This window comes from Pelmatolapia mariae, linkage group LG1 (genome assembly GCF_036321145.2).
Source record: "Pelmatolapia mariae isolate MD_Pm_ZW linkage group LG1, Pm_UMD_F_2, whole genome shotgun sequence".
NCBI lineage: Eukaryota > Metazoa > Chordata > Actinopteri > Cichliformes > Cichlidae > Pelmatolapia > Pelmatolapia mariae.
This window is the reverse complement of record NC_086227.1, coordinates 32,779,160-32,799,235: the sequence shown is the minus strand read 5'-3', so window position 1 is coordinate 32,799,235 and position 20,076 is coordinate 32,779,160. Positions and strand designations below refer to the sequence as shown.

The window sequence follows — 20,076 nt, the reverse complement described above, 5'->3', positions numbered from 1 at the left end:
TACTCCTCATACATCCTGCTTGGAAACACTGGCATGAATGATGCTTTCTGGTTATTTGAAAGATTATCAGTGGTGTTGAATGTGTTTTGTATGACTATAAATGATACACTTGCATGGAAATAAAAAAAGTAAAGGCATCATTTCAGTCTGGTTTTGTGTTTTGTTTTCCTTCTATCTTCCCCTCCATACACTTCTGCAAGTTCAGAGACGGAAGAAAACATATCAGTAAATTGTCTAGTATTTGATTATTGTTTTTATTTATTTTTTAAGGCTTTTAGAACAGTAAAACATATAAACAGATCAAGGTCAAGAGGAACACATTTTCATTTTCCAAATATCACTCAAATGATTTCCAGTCTTAACTAAATAAATGAAATCAATTGAAGTCTGCATTGTCCCTCTGACAGGAAGGTGACCAGTCCAAGGTGTACCCCTGCTTCTCCCGTTGTGATGGCTAGAATAGGGTTCCAGAACAATCCCGTCTCTGTGATCCTGAACTGTGTGCGGGTGGATAGATTCAAACAATCATTGGACTATCTCAAATCTGTCTGCTCAAAGATTTCAGACTATTAGATGTATTTGAATCCTACTACAATGCATTTTTTTCCCATGTAGTTTTTATGTAATCATATCAAACTACTTCCCATTCGTAAGAGCGCTTTCTGGAACGTAGAAACCAGGTTTTCTTCACTGTTACATAAGCGAAACCTGCCGTCCATGCAGTTTGCCTGCAGCAGGCGGGACTTCAACGTTGGCACCGCCCTTTATTTGGGTCACACCCAATCATATTAGCTGCGCACACACTCGATCAGGATTGGTCAGCAGGCCTGTCCTACAGCTGAGGGGAAGGGTGTTGTAGCTGCTTCTCAGACCATAGACAGTGGTTCAGACATGAACTCCTTGGAACAGGCCGAAGGTAATCAACACTAAAAGCGACTCAAATTAATCAAATGTAAAGTTTCAGCGGGTATAGTCGTTGCAGCTAAAGCCACGGAATGTGTACTGAGCAAACGTCTTAAGATGGGTTTTGAAATTTTGGCGTAACGATGCCTTAGCCGGCTAGTTTTCTTAGCATGCTCGTTAGCCTAACTGACAAAACATTCAGCCACTGATACCCTTTATTATTTACACGCAAACACGTTTAATTGTTAAATCCCCTCTTTTTTTAACTGGGATCGTAGAGTCATAGCCAGCAACTTTTTTTTTTTATTTTTTTTTTTACATATGTAGGGAATATAATCAGCTTGGAAGTGAAAGTGTAGCAAACCTACAGGTTTGCTACGAAAGAGACTAAAGAAAGCTTTTCTGGGGATACCTGTGTAATCCTTGGTCCAAACACAGCGTCTGCTCATGGTCCTGTTGTTTTGTTGCAGACCTGAAGGCCTTTGAGAGAAGACTGACAGAGTATGTCTCCTGTTTGCAACCTGCCACAGGCAGGTGGAGAAGTAAGTAACAACAGCAGAGAAGTTACAATGGTTGACATCTTTTTGATATTGCAATTAACCCGAAAGAAGTTCATCTTGATCTCAAACTGCAACTGTTAGCTAAAGCTCTACGGTGAGTTGATTTAATCTCTTGTTCTTATGTTTTGTTTCAGTGATACTGATAGTGGTGTCTGTCTGTACAGCTACTGGAGCTTGGAACTGGTTAATAGACCCAGACACACAGAAAGTAAGTATTTGTCGAGAAAGTCTGACTCGAAGAGAAATCAGAGGCTTTTATTCATATATATATATATATATATATATATATATATATATATATAAATATTTTTGCTGGTGACCTTTTGTGGCATAATCTCTAGTCAAACTACCATGAAACTTGTGTTCTAATAGAGATGAAAAAGCTGGGAAAGCTGGGCAGAGGATTTTGTTTCTTTTATTTATTTTTTATAATATATATATATATATATATATATATCACCCCAAGTCCAGCACCCTGAGGTTGTACGCTAAGCGGAAGGTAGGGGGCCGGGGACTGGTAAGTGTCAGCACCACAGTCCAGGATGAGACAACGAACATCCAAGAATACATTGGGAAGATGGCCCCAACTGACCGAGTGCTCAGTGAATACCTCAGGCAGCAGAAACCCAAGAAAGAGGAGGGAGACGAGGAACCATCATGGAAGGACAGGCCCCTGCATGGTATGTACCACCGGCAGATAGAGGAGGTGGCTGATATCCAGAAATCCTACCAGTGGCTGGACAAAGCTGGACTGAAAGACAGCACAGAGGCACTAAACATGGCAGCACAAGAACAAGCTCTGAGTACAAGATCCATAGAGGCTGGGGTCTATCACACCAGGCAAGACCCCAGGTGCAGGCTGTGTAAAGATGCCCCAGAGACAATCCAGCACATAACAGCAGGGTGCAAGATGCTAGCAGGCAGGGCATACATGGAGCGCCATAACCAAGTGGCCGGCATAGTATACAGAAACATCTGTGCCGAATATGGCCTGGAAGTTCCGAGGTCAAAATGGGAGATGCCCCCAAGGGTGGTGGAGAATGACCGAGCTAAGATCCTGTGGGACTTCCAGATACAGACGGACAAAATGGTGGTGGCTAACCAACTGGACATAGTGGTGGTAGACAAACAGAAGAAGACGGCTGTAGTGATCGATGTAGCGGTTCCGAATGACAGCAACATCAGGAAGAAGGAACACGAGAAGCTGGAGAAATACCAAGGGCTCAGCGAAGAGCTCGAGAGGATGTGGAGGGTGAAGGTAACAGTGGTCCCCGTGGTAATCGGAGCACTAGGTGCGGTGACTCCCAAGCTAGGCGAGTGGCTCCAGCAGATCCCGGGAACAACATCGGAGATCTCTGTCCAGAAGAGCGCAGTCCTGGGAACAGCTAAGATACTGCGCAGGACCCTCAAGCTCCCAGGCCTCTGGTAGAGGACCCGAGCTTGAAGGATAAACCGCCCGCAGGGGCGAGATGGGTGTTTTTATAGCATCCCTTGTATTGAACAGTATAGCCAACAGGGATAAGTGGTATCATTAGGTAACTTTTGATCCAATAAAAGCAGCCTCATGCATTAATAGATAATTGTTCATGTATTAGTACAGTTTAGGTGAGTTCTAATCAAGGTGTAGTGTCTGCACATGTGTAGTTTTTAACTATAACTGACCACATGGTCAAATTTTAGGCTAGTCTTATAAGAAGTTTTTCTGTCCCTTAAGCCTCTGTTCTATCTCTGCCTGTCTGAATATCTCCATCAGCTGTGGCATATCTCTGGATGTGTTCATGGTTTGAGGTCTCCATCTTTCTGAAAATTTTTCATTCCTCATTCAATAGAAGACCAGCCAAATTTGAAGATGGTTTCCAGATTTTTGTATTTATTTATTTCTTACAGTATCTTTGACAGGATTAATGAAGTCATTCAAAATTTTACCTTCATTCTTTTCTAACTCTCCAAGTTAAAGGTCCTTGAAGTACATATGGGCGTGCTGAAATCTTGTCTTTCTTCATTTGGCTTTCATGCATTTCTGAGCCTCCATAACTTCATAAATAAAGCCAGTGGCAACATAAAAATTTCAAAATTGAAAGTTACATTTAAAAAGAAATACATTTTTCATCCACCCAGAAGTGTCACTTTTTTCCCTAAAAACTGATCATCAATAGTAGGGCTGCCACAAACGATTATTTTGATAGTCGACTAGTCACCGATTATTTTTGCGATTAGTCGACTAATCAGATCATGCATCCATTGGACGTAAAAGGTACAGCTTATTGCACCAGCATGCATCTGCTCTTATATAACGATCATTAGCTTACAGCTTTAAGTGTTTAAGGTATGTGCTAACTAAAAATAAAGACAAGATGATAGTTTATTACATTTTACTGAAATTTGCAGATTGTTTCAGTGAAGCTTAATAAACTCAGCCGTCTGCTCATTGCTATCTAAAAGTGTATGAATGTGAGAGTGAATGAATAGTGGTATTGTAAAACGCTTTGAGGGGTCCCGAAAAGCGCTATATAAAATGCAATCCATTATTATTATTATTATAAAATATAACAGGACACCGGAGTATATTCTCGAGCATCTCACACGTCTAATAATCAGCTGTCTGCTTGACGTTTATTCAGCTGTGTAAAAACTATAACTTTAATCTCAGCCAAACCGATTTACTCAGGAACAAACAAAATACTGAAAAAAGCCAAACAATAACATTTTTAAGTTATCTAAGTGACTTATATATCATGTTTAACCTGAGTAGCGAAAGACGGCGGTGGGTTTGAAAATGGTTTGCCCGGAATCCGGTGTTCTGACCGGCTCAAGTGAGCGTTAAACCCCGTCTAGCTATCGTTCTACTGGGTAACAGATGTCTCCGAAAATGTCGGAGCGCTTTTGAAAATATGTGGTGTCTTGATAAACTGAGCAGATATTTGAGGTTTACACAGTTACATTCTCGCCTGAAAATATGTTAAACGTTTATTTTGTGACTCAGAAAGAGTAATAAGAGAAATATGAAAACTAACTAGCTGCCGCCATTGTTGGAAACTAAACTAAAACTGAAACTAAACTATGAATTCTGGGACACAGCTTCTTCTTCTTCGGGGTTTAACGGCAGCTGGCATCCTTGTACATGCAGTGCTGCCATCTTCTGTTTAAGTCCGTTATTACACTCTTAAATCCTACTACTCCGTCTTTTGGGATCTTACAAAGCTTCAAATGACGTGTCGACTATTAAATTATTCGTCGACGATTTTGATAGTCGACGTAATCGTGACTAGTCGACTAATCGTGGCAGCCCTAATCAATAGCATGAGACATAAAGGTTTTAAGAGCAAAAATGCATAATTTCTATGTCATAAAATAGCAGACACAAGCACTGGTGCTAGATGTTGTCATCACATCCTAAGAAAACCATCTGTAAAAGTAAATATTTTCTCGCCCAGATTGATGTTGCTTTGTTTCCTTTTGTTGTGCAGGTATCTTTCTTTTCATCCCTATGGAATCATCCCTTCTTCACCATCAGCTGCATCACTCTAATAGCTCTCTTCTTCGCTGGAATACACAAACGAGTTGTGGCGCCGTCAATGTATCCTTGTTTTTTTTTCTACTTCAGTAAACACAAATTAGCGTAATATAATACTGACTCATGTAGCTGGATCAGGTATCTGTGACAGTTGCCCGTCAATTTAATTCAGTTAAGTTCCTATGTTTACTGTACCACACACATCTGCAGTAGTGTACTGGTGGCTAGTGTGGAGAAAATTAAACTGACTTCTTACAGTTTACATCTCTCCTGATGTTGTCTTGCAGATAAAATAATTCCCAGGCTGTGGTTTTTCCTAATCTCTTCATCTTGACCTTTGTGATGAGATCATGGGTCCTCAGACAATCTGATTATACTCATATCAGGCATCTGAACAGTGTCATGGTGGATGCTGTCGACATGGGTCTGCCATGGTGAAACTAAGATGGACAACAGAAGCTTGTCTTAGATACTTTTGTATCTTATGTTTTGTGCAGGACATATAAAAAGAGAACATCTGGAGGGAAAAATCTTACTTTTAGTTTTAAATAAGTATCTTATTAAATGAAATAACTTGAAATGTTTGCCACATTGGCCATCCTGTCAACTCATATTTTCTCTTCCCACTGGAGAGATGATTCAGTCTAGTTCCTGCCATAGTTCTGCCCATAGTCTATATTTATAAAGCTTTCTTTCCTACTATAAGTAAACAGGCCTCAAACAAGACAACAGCTTGATAAGAAGCAGTGTAGTGGTCAGAGTCCACATGTGGGTTTAACAGCCTGTTGTTGAAGGCTCAAAACCATATCAGGAGATTATGTCATGAAATAGAAAATGCACTGTTAATCAGGATTTGCACTGCACTTGTCAGCTATGTTAATTACTTTATTTGATGTGAATGAACTTTGGTTTCATAAAGTTTTAGGAGGTTATTAAAGCACAGAAGCATTTTTCTTTAGTATTTAGAGAATTTGACCAGCTCTTTTGGGTTCCATGCAGATACCTCTAGGTCACTTCATTCACCTTCCTAAACAGCCTGTTTGACTGGAATCCCATTGTCTTTGTCACAGTAAAGAATTGAGTTTATTGATCTCTCAATAGTTTCTGTTTTTGTACATGGTATCAGCAGATATCCAAAGCCGATTTTTGTCAGGTTGAGGAACATCACATAGTGGATTTATTCCTATTTCCATTCCTGGTTATTGTCTTTAACTGTTACCCCTGCAGTATTGCTGCTCGCTGCCGCACAGTTTTAGCAGAATACAACATGTCCTGTGATGATGTGAGTCAACATGGTGATTTTTATTATTATTTTTTACCATTTTACAGAAATTTAAGGTTTTGTTTTATTTTTAATTTTTTCTTGTCTTTTCGCAGACGGGGAAACTTATTCTGAAACCACGACCAAACATCCAGTGACCACACGCTCCTGGGTTCTGTCAGGCCTCATCTTTGTTGATTGCCTTCTTGTCTTTAATTCCTTTGGATGCTCTTAGATGAAGCGTGATGGGAAATGCATTTCCAGCAAAGAAATGAACTGAGAGGCCCTTTTTTTTTCTTTTTCTTTTTTAACAGTGTTGCTGTGTTGTCATCATTGAAGCTGCTGATTTGCTCTTGTAATCTTTGACATATTTTACACATTCAGAGTAAGGGTATATTTCTGTTTCTGTTGAGCATGTATTTTATCTAAAATATTTCTATTTTAAAGGTTATTTGCCTAATAAACAAATTCAGAAGACGTGGGAATATCAGAGCTGTCTCTTTATTTCTTGTTGCCGCCTCCTATCCTTCCTGTGGAGTTTGTTACATGCGTAGCCCGTGCGCTTTTGCGACAGCGTCGTGCTTTCTCTTAGCAACCAACACTTTACGGCAGGGAACAGTCTTCCACATGGCCTCCAACAAGGCAGAAGCCGAAGCGTGTGTTTGATCCTCAACAACCCCAGTGTCAGAGAAAAGAAGAGGGAGTAAACACCGCGTTGTACGCGCAACTCGCACTTTAATAATCACGTGAAATGGGTAAAAGTAAAACCACTAAGTTTAAACGTCCGCACTTCAACTCGGTCGGGCTGCCGGTGACTGCGGTGAAGGAAGGAGATGGCGAGGAGGAAGAGCATGGTGATGATAGCTGTCCAGCTGCGGAGTTGCTTGAGAAAGTAGGGACATACACTGCTTCTTCTTACATGAGTGTCTCTAACTTTGAAAGTTTCAAAGCTCCTATTTTTGCAATTTCTAGCATTTTCTTTAAAGATTTATTGCTCCCCACTTTATATTCTGTGATTTAAATGGCCTTACGTATAGCGATCAGTTTATTGATTTTACATTTGTTTTATATTTAGTGTTACAAAAGGTTACCTGGTGATACTTTGAATGAACACACAGTACTTCAGTTTTTGAACAGCTGGTGTGACGTGCTTTTAAACACGTTTCCTATAGTTGCAGAGTCCCAGCGCTGATGTGCGAGAGTTTGCATGTGCCAGTATTTCTCGGGTGGTGCAGCAGAGTCAGACCATTCCGGGTTTCCTCCAGAGGGATGCTGTTAGGCGCCTGGGTCCCATGTTGCTGGACCGGAGCCTGGCTGTCAGAGAGACTGCCACTGGAGCTCTCAGGTGAGTCTGGGTGTAACAAATAATCTAGGTTCCTGTCACTTGACGAAGACCTGGACCACTGGGGTCATCTCACAAGTTTAAAAAGTAATCAACACGTGTGACCTATTTTGTTGCTAGAATAGGCCATTTTAGTGCTGGGGTCATCATAAAACATATTTGAACTTTTCTGTGTTGTCAGTTTGCAGGGATTTGTATGAGCAAGGGCACAAGAGAAGTGGCAGTCTCTGGTGGAGGTATAAGGATAGGGATGGTCGACCGAAACAGAACATCAATGCCGTAGTTAAAGTAGGAGGTGATGAGGCATGAGTGAGGGTGCCAGCTGCAGAGTTTGAGAATAAAGGTTTTAGTCTGGAGATGTGTTCTTGAAGTGCTGGAAGGCAGACTTAGAGATAGATTTGATGTTGTTGACCTCCAGAGACCTCCCTCTTCGGGAGCTTTGAATTGGGAACCACAACCAAGAGTTCATTTTTATTGTTGTTCAATTTGAAAAAGTTTGCTGACATTCAAATTCTGATGTCTTTTAGGCAGTTTACAAGGCACAGAGGAGGGAAGTGACTGTTATACCGATGATAACTGTGTATCATCAGCATAGCAGTGGAAGCTCAGCCCATGGTTATGGATGATGTGACAAATTAAAGGGACCACAACTGGCAAACAGATGATGAGTTGTGGGTGCCCAAGGCTCCATGAAGCACATGGGCAGCAAATTGTTGCTAACAGAAAAGCTAATGAAAACCTCAAAGAGCCAGTTCCTGGCATGGGTTGTTGCCAGAGTTGTTTCAGTGGCAGGTGTGGGACCCTCGCATTATTATTCTGGCTGTTTAAACTTCCTTTGGTTAACAGTTTAGTTGTATGTAGATACTTTGCGATGGAGTGAGAATCATCAAGAAGAGGCTGTTTATGCTAACAAGACAATGCTTTTAATATTTTCTTCTCTAGATTACAGCAAGTGAGGAAGTTTATTGTTTGACCACATACCTCAGCTTAATTTCTTTTTTTTTTCTTTTTCCCCTCGGTTGGTTCTTTTGCCATCAGTATTATTGTCTAAAGGCAAAGAAAGATGCCCAACGGATTTACTTTACCAAATGGACCATCCTGGCCTTGCCGTATTGGTCTGTTTGATTCACCTTTGCTTTTATTGTTTATTTTATTTTATTTTCACTTGCTACACACGGGACAGACATGACTGGGGGAAAGAAAAGGGAGAAAGAAAGAGAGGTAGAGAAAGAAAAACAGCGGGGAAGAGGAACGGTGATAAAGGGCAAAAAACGAAAACCAATAAAACAAACAGACAAAAAATACATATATCAATCACCTGGATCACCTGTTGAGAAAGAAAAAAAGAGAAAACAAGCAAAAAAAGAGAGCAATATAATAAACAACATCATCGCGATAATCTATGTGAATATAACAGTAAATACTAAATATTGAATATTATTGTGCAGCACGTAGGATCGACAGCGCACAGTGTGCTTTGAGGTAGGAGCCAAAAAGGGTGTAGTTTGTGTGTGTGAGCACCCATGTGTACACCAGCTTAATTTCTCTCCCATTTGTGTGCCCCAGATTACTACTTGACATTAGTAACGTTAGTGCTTTTCCTGCTGTGAAGAAAGTCAGATGCAGGTAGAGGGAAGTCAGTTGTCAGTCACATGCTTCTGCAGTTTTTAAAAGTGTGTTATTGGATAATCAAAAAATAAATAAAATGAGTCACATGGTGCCATTTCATTGGGCTCCCTTATATATATTTTAGTTTACCTGCTACACATGCTTTTTGTTTATATGCATAATACATGTATTGTGTGCTAGTTTTTAGTGAGAACTGTTGATACTGCAACAGAAAATGCAGAAAGCTAAGAAATGTGTCTACAAAAGTTGCTATACTTAAAGAAAGTGAAACAAAAGCCCTGGAAAACATTAGAAAATGTAATCGTGGCTCTTTTCTTCCAATCACTTCAGTCAGTGTGGTGTTACAGAACTGAACTTTTCTAGGACTTCACAGAGAGGGGTGCATATAAGAATACAAATAGCACAGCTCATAGTCCAGTGCGTTTACCTCTGAGTGGGTGGCATTTGTTGGCTTCTACACACTATCCAGGGAGCTGCTTTGCCTAAACCCATCCTTGCATCCCTTTTCTTAACTGCTTATCCACCTCAGAGTCATGAGTGGACTGGAGCCTATCCCAGGTGTTATGGGGTGAAAGCTGAGATGTAGCCTGAACATGTCAGCAGTCTACTAGGGCTAACACAGACAGACAACCAGTTTAGAAATCACAAGTTAACCTACTGTGGATGTCTTTGGACTGTGGAAAGAAACCAGATTATCCAGAGAGAAGCCACACAGACACAAGGAGAACATCCAAACTTCACACAGAAATGTTCACAGTTGGGCAGAAGAACCAAGGACCTTTCTGCTGTGAGACGACTGCATTAAACCTCACAGAATGTTTCTAGTACTTTTCCAGTGCAAAAGTCTTGAGCCACCCCTTATTTCTTTATATTTTTCTTACAAGGTGACAGCCTTGCTTGCCATTTTGTTTAATGTGGGCTTGATCAATAGTTTTCCAGGCTTTTTTAAAAAATAGTGTTTTTGCACCAACAAGTTAATTCCCAAATAGGTATTTTAAAAAGAAGTGTGAGGATGACAGAAGAAGTGTAAGGCTTACAGCAAATTTAGTTAATCAATTTCCTGTTCACTAAAGTCTCATAAGAAATGGTCTCAGTTTAAGTTTGGCTGGCAAGAAGACATTCTTAAGGGAGAAAAGGCTAAGACATGCCAAATCACACAAGAACTGGACTGAAAATAAGTGGCAACAGGTCTAATAGATATAGATGGATATATAAATTTGAATGTTTTTGGTTCAAATTGTCAATATGTACAGAGGTACATATTGGAGTACAGCAGTGAGTGTCTACAGCCATCTGTAAAATATGGTCCTGGCTGTGAAATTACAAATGCAGAAAAGTATTGTCAGATCTTTTTAATCCCCTTGCAACACCATCTGGTAAGGCTCTGATTGGCAAAAAAAAGAAAAGACTTTTGCACAGTATTGTACATTGTGCGTAATACCATGCTGTGCATGATGAGTACAGTACTGTTTGTCATATTGATTCTATAGGGGGCGCCGTGCTACAATTAAGCCATTGGGCTGTTTTAAGACTTTTGTTTTGGTTTGGTGGCTTCTGTCATTTTTCACAATCCTGACAGCTTAACAGGGATGCTTTCATTGATATTTGCAGATGGGCAAAATGGATTTGATTTGCCTGTTAGGTGTTCTTCCTGTTTTGTCGCAACCGTTGCAGCCGCTGAAACGGTTACCATCATCATAACTGTAACATTTATTTCTTCTTTTTATGTAATATTAACTTCTAGTCTGATTTGAGGCCTTTCAGTAAACCCTAAATAGCATTTTGTGTCCTCGAAATCAAAATAAAACCATTGCTCACAGTGGATCTCCCGGCTCCCCCCCCCCTCTGCTTTCCTCTCCCACACACACACAATTGACCGCGAGTCTCCTCTGAGTGACTGATGACTATGCGTCTGTGTGTGTCTTCCCTTGACAGGAATCTGAGTGCATGTGGAGGTCAGGAGGTGTGTGAGGACATGGTGAAGCACGACGTCATGACTCCTTTGACAGCACTGCTTAGAGAGGTGAGACTCCATCGCTGCTTTTCGCTCACCGCATCACTTCAGTTGCTCCTCATCAGCAGCTGTTACAGCAACATCAAGCTATAATATCCTCAGCAATTAGTTTGTATCTCAGAGCAAATATAGCTGTGGTTATATATAAATTGACACTGGCATCAAATCCAAGCTCAGTCTTGGCCTTTGTGTAACTTAAATTACCCATAAAAAGTTTCTCAAATTTTTGAAGGTCAGAAATGATCTAAATATGTTCAGATGAATGATTGGAAATTTGAGACCTGTTTTACTTGTTTTGTTCACATTTGCAACACATTTGCTTTCCAGTGCTGTGCTGGCTTTGAAAGTGCCATTGTGTCGATGAAAGACCAAAGTAATGCAGTGGAGGATGTAGCCAATGAAGCTGTACACTTACTGTGGAATCTATGGTAAGTTGACCTTATTTGTTTTCATAGAAGGCTTTTTTAAAAATTATTATTGGCTCAGAAAGGTCAGTTTGGCCACATACATAATCAGCCAGGTCTTGCTAAGGCTCTGACTGTAAAATCTTTGGGGACATGCCAAAACATCATCCATTCACCTGTCCTTTGCTGTTGGTTAATGATCAGCTCATGAGGGTATTCTATGTCTAGTAACTACATAAAAGTAAAAGAAATCCAGAAAATCCCCATATATTTGTGAGTTTATTCCTTGAATTTAGTTTTCTGACATCGTCTCTGATAAATCACTCTTATTGACCTAGGCATGCTTTGTATTATTTGTTTGTCTTTCAGTGAAAGCAGCAGCCAGGCGTTGTCTGTGTTTAACAAATCCGGTCTCTTGGATGTGGTTGTTCAGTGCCTGGAGAAACACCCACACAACCTGGAACTAGCCATATCTGCTGGTATGTCTAAAGCATGTATTCTTATTTGCTATTTAACATTGAGATTTTATTAAATAAAGGTGCACATTTTGTAGGTTTTCTCTAACCATCTTCATTTATTAGGCGACACACCTCTAACAAGTACTGACAGGATTAATGCTTAACACATCTGTGCTATTAATATGGTACTAACACCAGCAAGGAACTCCAAGAACAAAGCTAGCTTGTAGCTTTTGTGCTGGTGTCAGTTTTTAAACACACTCTCCTCTGTGTGTTCCCCAGCTCACTGTTTGCACACTGTGACTGAGGATAACCCAGAGCTGCTTTGTAGCATGAACACTGCTGTGCTCGGAGCCCTGGAGAATGTGCTGCTGTCATCTCAACCAGGCGTGACACAAACTCTCCTCAGGACACTGGCTGCAGGTACAATTTGTCCCTTTTCATGTCTTTTTTTGTTGTTGTTCTAAACTTAACCACAATTAGACAAATTGACCAGCACAGGAGTCTGTAAGTTGTAATGTGTCATACCCCTTCCTGAGCTTGAACTCTGTCTGATGTGTTGCTCAGGTACGCTGTGGAACATGAAGAGTAGTCTGCCTGCTGCTCGTCAGGCCGAGACCGTCAACGCTGTGGTTGCTACCTTATCACAATGCCTGGATTTGGATGCAGGTATGCTAATACCTGAACTTAGACAAGCAGAGGAGCTTCGCCACAGAAACGCCCCAGCTGTGTCAGACATAGAGGGCCAAGCTCCAGAAGAGCTCGCTGAGGAGGAGATGATTGAAGAGGAGGAAGCACCTAAACAGAAGAGGAATGGAAAAGCTGCGAAAGTTGATAATGACTTCTCTGACCTCTTGCCTGTACGTATTAACTCTTGCAATCTCTTAGGCCCATTTAGAGTTAACAAAACCAAAGCAAGGACAGTTACAGTTGAGGAATTGGCTGTTTCATACCTCTAAACCAGGGGTAGGCAACTCCAGGCCTCGAGTGCCGGTGTCCTGCAGGTTTTAGATCGCACCCTGGGTTAACACACCTGAATCAAATAATTAGTTCATTACCAGGCCTCTGGAGAACTTCAAGAAATGCTGAGGAGTCATTTAGCCCTTTAAATCAGCTGTGATGGATCATGGACACATCTAAAACCTCCAGGACACCAGCACTCGAGGCCTGGAGTTGCCTACCCCTGCTCTAAACTGTCTGATCCGTTATATGGGTATTGAATTAATTATGCTCTGCTTAGTATTAAAATTCTGTACTTTCAGCCTGTGGGCCTCTGGGCATAGAGGCTGAAATCAGTAAACCCTTATGCCATTTGCATTCTTCCACTCGTATGTAAAATAGTCTGAGATATTGACCAGTATTATTTTATTATATGCACATTGTCTTCTAATTTATTCATCAGCACAGAGCATACGCTCTGTTTTGCACGAGAGCGTGGACAAGTGTTTTCAACTGTAAAAATGCAAATGTTTCCAATTATGCTGAACAAAAAGTATATTCTACCTGAAGCAAAGCTTTTTAAAACTAAAAATTCCAATGTAAGCATCCACTGCAAAAATAAAGTATCATTTTGATTAAGGTGTAATTAGAACATGGTGTACATGATGCCGTAATGATCCCTTAAAGTAAAACCATTGGTGGCTGCCTATTGACTAATTCAGTAATTTATGGCTCTTATTATGCATTTTTCACTGGAAGAAAACTGACTTACTTTCGTTTGGCTTTTTTAGACCAATTTTAAGTGATTAGGGTTTGGGTTCTAATGACTCATAAGTCAAAGTTTAGGGCCATTTCTCAGGTGTTTTAAAGGGTTAATCTCAATTTGGTTTCAAGTTTTTTGTTGTTAGGGTTTCTTTGTTTTGTTTTTGAGGTGCACATTAATGCCTGGTGAAAAGGTGGTGTGTGAGTCATGCTGAAATGTGAGCCAGAGCGACAGGGCAGACAAACTGTCGGGTTTAGGGGGGAGCAGATTAGGGACACCCAACAAGGTTCAGCTGAGGACCAACTTGTGGCTTCCACCAAGCTGACAGTCCCCAGACCTGACTCCGGCGAGACAGAGCTGTCCCTCTAAGCTCAGTCAGAGCCGAGGCCCTAGGATTGTGGGTGACATTCATGGTGACGTACCAGAATACCCTCTAATATTGTGGGTTGTTTGGGTTGTTCTAGTGTACCAGTATAAAGATTCATCTGTGGTAAACCATTTATTTATCATGCAAACACAGTTTTACACTTATTCCTTCAGGAGCAACACCCTTGAACTGGGTTTTAATGCTCACTGCACCGCAAGAAACATGCAGCTGGACATAGTGGAATGCATCTGTAGGATTATTTTTCTTTGTGGCAGTCAGCTGAACCCAGACTGGGTGATAAGAGTGCTAAAAGGCATTGTTTTAGTAGAATGTTGACTCACATGGCTGATTGTTTTTGTCCAGAGGGGGAAGGAGGAGCTGAGGGAGGCAACGGCCTTGCTGACAGCCCAGCAAACGTCCTTGGAGATCATCGTCAACATGTGCTGCTCTGACGGTGAGTGGTGTGGCCACGGACAGCCATGCTGACCCCAGGCACTTTTCATCAAATATATTTCCTATGACACAGTCACCAACTATGTGTTTGTCTATCGGAGAAACTATTATAGCAAGAAATGCACACAAAGGTCTCATTTGAGAACCTAAAAAAAACCATCTTCATTGTTAATTTCTCTAATTAACTCTCTGTGTGTGCACATGTTAAGACCCTTCTGATGACGAGTGGGAGGAGGAATCAAGCAGTGATGAAAGTGACATGGGTCCTGATGGTCTTTGTGATGGAGTGTCCAATCTGATGTCTCCATTGTGCTTGTCAGCTGAAGTTCAAGGAGCTTTGATCAACCACAGCATACCACAAAAGGCAAATGACAGTCTGCTTCTTCAGTCACACCTCAGCCAGTTCATCACCAAAGCTTTGACGCGCTTGTGAATGTTGTTAAGCTGTCATTTTAGCTTGCATTGCTGTAATTACAAACTTCAGATTAGATTGATTATGTGGTGAACCTCACCCATCTTCTCCCCCAGGCTGAATGGATTGAGTTGTTTGTGCAGTTTCATAGAGAACTCACTTTCACATACAGTTTATATGCACCTACGCAGCCATTCCCAAATGTAAAAGGGCTGCCATAATATTCCTTTTTTTCCTGTTTCAAGGTTCTAAAGAAGACAGAGTTCCCTAAAAAGGAAACTGTGGATTTGTGCCATCAAAATCCCTCCTGGAGAGGCCTGATAAAAAAGTAATCCTCCTCTCTTCTTCCATTGAACTTCACTGTCTGAGTTTAACCATCTTTATTCCTTCTCATTTATAAATAAATGATTTTTTTTAAAGTCTCTAAATTTTTAAATAAAAAGTCTCACCTTCTTTGTAGGATGGAGCGCGTTCAATCCCGGGCACTGACTTGCCTCCACAGTATCCTCTCCACCATGGATGCAGAGTCTTTGGGTGGTGCGACAGCCCTGCAGGAAGCAGCACAGCATCTCTCCTCTCTGGTCTTTGGTGCTCCAGGTCTCACATTAATAAAACTTCTTCTGCAGTATTATAGTACCATTTGTTATTTTTCTATTTAAAGAATGCAAAAAAAAAGTGAGTATGCATTTGTGAGAATGGAAACTACAAATCGAAACTACATTTGTTTCTTTCAGAGATTCCCAAAGACGAGGAGTTTCTAGAGGCTGTCATCAGCGCCATGCGATCTCTTTTACAGATGATTGCCTCCAAAAATATCCCACAGGTAGATAAGACGCCACTATTTAAATAAACAGCTAAATCAGTTTTGGTGATTACAAAAAGAGGTCAAAGTCTGTGCAGCCGAGGTCGAGATATCCCGACTTTTAGCTGCTAGCTGAGGGTAAATGATAAAAATGCTTGATTCTACATTTCCCTGTGCCTAATTACATAGTCTTTGTTATCATGGCTGCAGAACACATGACAGGAGTGTACAGGTTGAATAATACTCCACATGTTAGTTCCGTCTTTGGTAACTGCATAAAAACAGACCTGAATGTAAAATTTCCGCCTTGAACTGAACTTTAAAATCCACTGCCACTTCACACTTGCTTCTGTTGACCATTTTTGTTCCTGACAGCTCAGTATCTATGTGTTTGGCTTTTGTTTTTGCTAGTGTATGACCCCCCAGCAGCTGATGAGCTTGAGCGAAACGGCCACCCGCTGTGATGTTGTCAGCGTGAGGGTCAACGCCGTCGCCATTCTTGGCATCACTGGCAGCACATTAGCCAAAGAGAAGGACACTGCAGAAACCCTCCAGGTATCTCTTTCTCTCGTTTATTCTTTTGGAAAAGTTGTTCTTCCTCTAAGAACCTCTTCTTCCACAGATGATCGGAAATGCGTTGCTTCAAGTTGCCACAAGGGATGCTGAACTCGTTGTAAATGGAGAAGCCCTTGATGCTTTGTTTGATGTGTTTGCGGATGGAGAGGAGGCAGAGACAGCTGCAAAAAATATCAGTCTACTGCCTGCACTGAAGACACTACAGCCTGTCTTCAAGACCAAGGTACCAAAGATTAATTCATCTTTACTGATCTGTGTGCTTGATAATTTCTCAATATTTTTTCAGCTATGCTTTTTTTTTTCCCTGGAAATATACGAAGCACATTTATTTTTTTTCTTATCTCGCCACTACATTGTGTGAATTCTCCTTTGAATAACAATTTTTTTTTTCCACTACCAGATTCGTAAAGAAGGAAAAGGCAAATACAGCCCTCAGCAGCTGTGTGTGCTGGATAACATCAGAGTGAACCTGAGAAGATTTATTGGTTATCTGGAGAAGGTGTTGAAAAAATGAGGACTATAAAAGCCTGTTTGGTTTGGACAAATATGCTAGCAGGAGCATAGAACGAGACAGAATATGGTTGTGAAACCAACAAGTATTTATGTTTATATTCTTTAAATGATGGTTTACTGTTTGTTGTGCAGAGCGAAGGGAATGTAATAACCGTTATTGTATGCTGGAGTTGGCAGGTTTTTTCCCCACCTAAATTTAACTCAAAACAATTTTGAGACTGAGTTTGTGTATTCATGTCTGATTGAAACATTTTTTAAAGATCAGGTGTGGGATCTGACACTACCTTTTCTTATGGGCATCCTTCTTTGAATCCAGCGGGCTTGACATTGGTGTTTGCAGTACTTCTACAAGAAGGCTGATCTATTCAAAGTATCTGTATAATTATGAGGGGGATTATGTTGATGGCATTTACCATCTGGATATGCATTGTACTTTGGAATTCTAAGTTGTTGTTTTTTTTTTCCAATGAAGACACTGGTCTACATACACATTTTTTCAGTAATTGAAGGAGATTGATGGTAAATTTTGTAGATTTTTTTAATTTGTCAGTAAAATTATAAACAGATCTGAACTGTCTAAATCCCAGAATTCTCTGTTTTGGTCATAATGTGGATATCATCATACGTGACTGACAAAAATTCACGTAAAGCTTGTGAGCTTTTCTTGCAGTGGTTTCTTAGGCTTTTTCAACAAAATATCCATAAACTTGCTTATTTCAGTAAAAAATGAAATTAATGTGTGAATATGTCATCAGGCTGTGAAGGAATACGCTTTTGAAATAAACCCTGATTTTTTTTTTTCAATGTTCTTCTTTTGCATTATGTGAACCATTTCAGGAATCTTTCCATGACCTTCCAAATACAAACTGGTGGAAACAATTAGATGGTTTATTTCAATCTCAATTAATTTATCTTCATAAGGTGTTGGACTGCTTCAATATATACTGGCATGCTGCCTGCAAATCTCTGGAAATCTACTGAAGGGACTAAATGTGCTTCCAAAATATTTTCCCTCATGTTGTGTTTTGATGATGGTGGTTGAGAGCATAGCCTTGTTGGTCCTAAATCACTCATAGGTGTTCAGATGACTTGAGATCTAATAACTACAAAACCCCCACAGCATGTGACTTGCATCATTTTCCTACTCAACAAACCATTCAGCTACCCCCTTGTTCCACATGGAGCATACGTGGGTGGAGGTATGGTGGATGCTGACTGAGCAATTTACTGACCTTAAACAATATTCATAGTATGTTGCAACAGCTACCTTGACTCCCTCCATAACTGCAAAATATTCAAAGACCAGCATATCATATATTTTTAAGTATTGGAATTGATCAATAAAATGCTGAAAAAGTGTGGGAATTTGAAAACTGAGTATAGGAACTTTTTATAAGATTTGAGATTTTGTAGAATCATTTATTAGATTAGCTGAAAAAAACATTAATAATGACCTTTTTTTTAAATTACCTGGTTAGAAGTTTATATTGCATTTTCATCTGTAAGCTGTTAAATCATGGTTTGTATTGTTGTGAACTATATTTACTCTGCATGAGTGTTGTTTCAAAGTTTCGGATGTTCAGTGGTACTTAAACACACTGGGTGATTATTGCTGCCCTGCATCAAAATATAAAATATCTGCTGATTTCCAGAAAAAACATTATTACCTTGTTCAATTCAGTTAAAAATGCCTATAAAAATATTCAGTCTCATAGTTTTGTCACAAAAAAGCAAATCAATTTTTCTTCACTTATGGCCTGTTTGTGCTCATTGTATTTCAGCTTCTCCAACACAATTTGCATAGCCTTCTTTTAATTGCACAGAATGACCAATTGACCAGAATGGCTATTATGCAGTAGGATACACTTTAAGCTGGCTTTTGACCTCTCAGTTGATACTAGACCAAAGTAACCCAGCTGCTTCCTTCAGCAGATTCAAATCTTGTACGCATATGTACAAAATGACCAGGCAACAAATAAGCCACTAGAATCTTCAAAATCATTAGAATGTTGTGGCACTGGAGAAAATAAAAAACCCATCAGACTCTTCCCTCTCATTACCTGAGCCAGTAAAAATGTGAGGTGGTATTTAATCTGGAGGATGTACAGGTCTCATTACTGATGCCTGGTTAAGGTAAACGATAAATTATTTTGTTTTGGAACTGTATCTAGAAATATATTGATTAAACTGCAGTGGCAGTTGTCAAAGTGTTTTTGTGGCTCCCTTGATTAGACTGGAATACCAAAACAAAAGTCTTTTCTCTTTCCCTTAATTCATGCTCTTGACACACACCCTGCAAACTGAATGAGATGCCTATGGCTTGTCTTGGTCACCCACTGTAATCCAAAAAATGAACAAAGTATGCCTTTTTCATTAAATCTTTGCTGTTTTGTCAATGTTTGGATGTAGTGGAGCATATAAATAGAAAAACCCCATCTTTTCATATCGTATTTACAATTGCCACTTGTGAAATAACATGACTGTAGAGCAAATTGAGTATGAATTTTGACATCAGCAACCCCAAATTAGTATAGTGTTTGATTTCATACAGCAAGTCGGATGCTAGACAGTGTATTGGTATGAGTACAAGTCTACTTTGCTCAAAGTGTCTGTTTTTACTACAGAATGGATGAATGAATTAGAAGTTATTTTCTTTAGCATTATTTTAAAAAGGTGCAATTAATGGTAAGAAAAGGCAATATCAAAGAAAATCCAGGGTGTCTGTAACATTCAGCATAATTTTATTTTTAAAAGGCAAGGCTCTCAATAAGGTTTTGTTTCGTATGTATGCTAAGATGTAAGTTAATAATAAGGAGTAGGAAGGCTGTTTTTTTTTCTTGAAATTTTTCCCCCTGTCAGTTTAACATTTTACAAGATAAATAATTCTATATTAAACATTAGTTTCTTTTCAATTTTTTCCCGACGGAAAAATTAAAATCATCAAATATGTCCCGAGTTTCTGTTCCCAAAGTTGGTTTAATTATTAGTTTTATCTTTAAATTAACTAAATTGAGCGTGTTATTTATGCACTATATATCACGCGTTTCCCACGTTTTCTCCCATTATAATAATCAAATAAGGAGAATCAGACGTTATTATGTAACAAAAAAAAATAGTCGTCTGTTGCGTAACGACACTGCCCGCCCCCTTTTCACTCGCTCCGCGC

At 39.9% G+C, this 20,076-nt stretch overlaps 2 protein-coding genes across 2 annotated transcripts; both read left to right on the top strand.

Moving 5' to 3' along the window:
- The first annotated feature begins 820 nt into the window (after nt 1-820).
- On the top strand, nt 821-6,715 carry cnep1r1 (CTD nuclear envelope phosphatase 1 regulatory subunit 1). The gene is made up of 6 exons (XM_063467243.1): nt 821-916; nt 1,374-1,445; nt 1,598-1,671; nt 4,931-5,040; nt 6,205-6,259; nt 6,355-6,715. Exons 1-6 carry the CDS (start codon nt 892-894, stop codon nt 6,394-6,396), a joined length of 378 nt encoding a protein of 125 aa, XP_063323313.1. The 5' UTR covers nt 821-891; the 3' UTR covers nt 6,397-6,715.
- Nucleotides 6,716-6,857: 142 nt separating this feature from the next.
- On the top strand, nt 6,858-18,260 carry heatr3 (HEAT repeat containing 3). The gene is made up of 15 exons (XM_063467127.1): nt 6,858-7,130; nt 7,411-7,583; nt 11,145-11,232; nt 11,551-11,651; nt 11,997-12,106; nt 12,368-12,508; nt 12,653-12,945; nt 14,518-14,608; nt 14,817-14,971; nt 15,265-15,347; nt 15,480-15,616; nt 15,754-15,842; nt 16,233-16,376; nt 16,444-16,620; nt 16,798-18,260. The coding sequence occupies exons 1-15, from the start codon at nt 6,990-6,992 to the stop codon at nt 16,909-16,911; spliced, it is 2,037 nt and encodes a 678-aa protein (XP_063323197.1). The 5' UTR covers nt 6,858-6,989; the 3' UTR covers nt 16,912-18,260.
- Nucleotides 18,261-20,076: the final 1,816 nt, after the last annotated feature.

Coding starts and splice junctions, on each gene's coding strand:
- heatr3 (XM_063467127.1), top strand. CDS start 6,990: ATGGGTAAAAGTAAAACCACTAAGTTTAAACGTCCGCACTTCAACTCG. Junction 11,233..11,550: donor TGACAGCACTGCTTAGAGAG/GTGAGACTCCAT, acceptor TTTGCTTTCCAG/TGCTGTGCTGGCTTTGAAAG. Junction 12,946..14,517: donor ACTTCTCTGACCTCTTGCCT/GTACGTATTAAC, acceptor GTTTTTGTCCAG/AGGGGGAAGGAGGAGCTGAG.
- cnep1r1 (XM_063467243.1), top strand. CDS start 892: ATGAACTCCTTGGAACAGGCCGAAG. Junction 917..1,373: donor CTCCTTGGAACAGGCCGAAG/GTAATCAACACT, acceptor GTTTTGTTGCAG/ACCTGAAGGCCTTTGAGAGA. Junction 1,446..1,597: donor TGCCACAGGCAGGTGGAGAA/GTAAGTAACAAC, acceptor GTTTTGTTTCAG/TGATACTGATAGTGGTGTCT.